Here is a 3,398-nt window from a genome sequence, read left to right as displayed (position 1 = left end):
TATTATGGTAATTAGTTGAATTTACAACAGTGTCTTGCAAGTATGCTCTACAACATAGATGAATTGATTTGACTCAATGATCCTAGCAATTAGGAGATGTGAAATTTTACCTCCAGCCTCTTGTGTTCCAAAGCCTGTGCTTTTTCTGTAATACCAGTTATAGAATTCTATCATTTAAAGCTGGCTCACTTCCTGGATACATTCTCATCCAAACCCTGCAGCCTCTGGAAGCCCACTCTCAGCTCCCAGGTCCTAAGAGCATATACCATAGGGTTTAAGGCTGGGGGGATGACACTGTGCAGCACATTGAGGAGAACAGGGATAAAGACAAACCTTCCTCTAGCCAGATGGCTGACAGACACTACAACAATGGCTGTGTAGAAAAAAAGAATGAGGATGAGGTGGGAGCTGCAGGTATTCAGGGCCTTAGATGTTGCTTCAGCAGAGTTCAACATCATCTCTGAGCGAATAATCAAAGCATAAGAAGTAAAGACCAAACCCATGTCACTCCCAACCATAATCCAGGCCAAGACCAACTGGTAAAAACTATTAATAGTAATGTCATCACAGGCAAGACTGGTGACGCCCAAATTAGAGCACAGGCAATGATCAATCTCATTTTTGGAGCAGTAGTGTCACTGGGCAGCCAGTACAGGCAGTGGAATGGTCAACAGAACATATCTCTGTATCATAAATATTGTGACTTTGATCACAAAAACCTCAGTGACTATGGAGGGGTACTGTAGGGGATGACAAATAGCTACATATCTATCCACAGCCATGCAGAGAAAAATGCCTGACTCCATGCCCATGAAAGAGTTGATAGCACAAATCTGAGCAAAACACTCAGGGAAGCTGATGATTTTAGCGTCAAACCAGAAGATGGCCAGGATCTTGGGCATGATGGTGGTGGCCAGGCCAATGTCCACTGCAGCCAGAATACCAAGGAAATAGTACATGGGCTGGTGCAAAGAAGGCTCATGTTGGATGGTGATCATGATGAGGAGATTGACACCAAGAGCAAAGAGGTAGAGCAGAGCCAGGGGCAGGGAGAGCCAGTGCTGCCACTCGTGAATGCCTGGGAGCCCCATCAGGATGAACTCAGACACACAAAACCTTGAACTATTGATTATATTCAGGGTGGTATCCATCTCATGTGATGTCTTCTTCTGAAGAATATACCTGAGAATTAAAGGGAAACAAAAATAGGCTTTTGTTTGCTCAGCTGAGGATCAACATTTGTGTTAGAGGTATAAGATTCATCCATAACAACTCAGTCATTTTAACACAATATATCTTCAACCTACTTGGAACCCGTAAGAAAAGTTCAGATAAGAGCAACAGAAAAAAGAAAAGGGATTAAGCAAAAAAAAAAAAAACAAACCAACTCCCCCAAAAACCAAAAACCAAAACCTTTCTAAAAACAAAAACCAAAACCAAACAAACAAACATATAAACAGAGAAACTTGCAGACACAAATAACAGTATGGTGATTACTAGAGGGAATAGGAGCTAGGGGAAGGTAAAAGAGAGTAAATGGGGGATAAATGGTGATTGAAGGAGACCTGACTTTGGGTAGTGAACACACAATACAACATACAGATGATGTATTATAGAATTGTACATTTGAAACCTATATAATTTTATTAACCAACATCATTCCAAAAAATTCATTAAAAAAAGAACAACAGAAAAGACAAAATAATTTCCATGATAACAATGTTGGCAGAATAAAAGTGATTTACTGGCTTTTTTGACATCCTGGGTAGATTGTGTATGTGTGTGTGTGTGTGTGTGTGTGTGTGTGTGTGTGTGTGAGAGAGAGAGAGAGAAACACAAACATAAAGCAGAAAACATGTGTCTTATAAAGAACCCAAATTTTCAAGAGGTAAAGTTAAAGGGAAGAGAAACTTTTTCCACTAATGGGTACCTTCAGGAAGACAATAAATAGCTACAGTGACAACCCTGAACATGCTTTTCTTTTAAACAGTGCCTGTAGTAGGCAAATCGTTTCTGACAAAACCTGTCTCATTTAATCTTCCCCAAACAGGTATTATGGACATAAGGATACAGAGGTTGAATGATTTGTCTAGATAAGAACCATATTGAAAACAATTTTTGCATTTAAGACTAGCACTTTTTCCATAAAAGAGCCTCCCAAATCAGTTAGTTCCCTTTAGGAATATCATTTGCTCCCTGTTCTGATTATAAAAGTAATCATAAATACATACTTGAAGCTAAATTATAAATAGCCAATTTTATTAATAAGAGATATAAGGAAAAGAATTACCTACAAACTTTCAACTACTTCCAGATTTTTTGGGGTATAGGTTGAAAATATAGCAGGCATTTATCATACACATTTAGCTCATTTTACTTAAGCAATTTCTTGGCCTTTAATACTTTTTTTAAATTCTTACATTCTGGATTTTGTTCATTCTTGAATTATTGTAGATTATTTTCATGTATTGGAATCAAAAAGTGTATGGGGGAAAAGTGTATATGAACATTTTACTTTTGGAATCCTTCAACATCTGAGAATTCTTTTTGTTACCTTTGTTTGCGAAAAATACCTTTCTCTGTTAAATATTTAGGAATCAGTAGAATTCTTTTATCCTGTACTTTTTCTAACACAGTGCAATTTATTGGGAAACTCTTTGATATATATTTTGTTTTTTAAAATTGTTCCAATACATTTGTCTCCATTTACCTGCCATTACTCTCCCCTGTAGTTTTTATAAACTTTATTTTCTTTTTTCAAAAAAGATTTTATTTATTTATTTTTAGAGAAAAGCGAACAGATTGAGAAAGAGAGGGAGAGAAACATCAATGTGTGGTTGCCTCTCAAACACCCCCAACTGGGGACCTCGCCTGCAATGCAGGCATGTGCTCTGACTGGGAATTTAGCCCATGACCCCCTGGTTCACAGGCTGGCACTCAGTCGACTGAGCCACACCAGCCAGGGCTAAACTTTTTTTCAACAGTCACTAAATGTTATCATATGGTTTTATGACATTTTCCCCACTTTTGTTTTGTTTACAAGCTGCTTATATATAATTTTGGATATATGTATGTTTTACCTTTAAAAATCATACTTACATGATTTTTCTTTTATGTGCTTTCTATGCCTTCTAAGCTTAAATAGAACTCTAATAATTTATGAATGGCTCTATGGAAGTCTGTAAACTTCCTAAATTTACATGGAAAAATTTTGTCTATATTTCCATCATTCTGGGGAGAGAATCTGTTTAGCCATCATCAAACTCTCAAAGCATTCCATTATCCATACAAGAGGTATTGACAGAATATCATTCTTTACTCAAAATTTGGATTAATATTCACTTATATATTACTTTTAATTTTTAATGGTTGACTTTTTGTTTTTGTGACACAATTGA

General features: G+C 36.7%; 1 protein-coding gene across 1 annotated transcript; it reads right to left on the bottom strand.

Annotated features, from left to right (window-relative positions):
• Window positions 1-185: 185 nt before the first annotated feature.
• LOC129076529 (olfactory receptor 688-like) lies at window positions 186-1,151 on the bottom strand. Its single transcript, XM_054580690.1, is given in 1 exon segment — window positions 186-1,151. A coding segment is annotated over 1 exon segment (966 nt).
• Window positions 1,152-3,398: the final 2,247 nt, after the last annotated feature.

Source organism: Pteronotus mesoamericanus, unplaced genomic scaffold (genome assembly GCF_021234165.1).
Source record: "Pteronotus mesoamericanus isolate MK-2021 breed Mesoamerican mustached bat unplaced genomic scaffold, CSHL_Meso_final contig_591, whole genome shotgun sequence".
Taxonomy (NCBI): domain Eukaryota; kingdom Metazoa; phylum Chordata; class Mammalia; order Chiroptera; family Mormoopidae; genus Pteronotus; species Pteronotus mesoamericanus.
The sequence above is the reverse complement of the archived record's forward strand: the minus strand, read 5'-3'. Positions and strand labels throughout refer to the sequence as shown.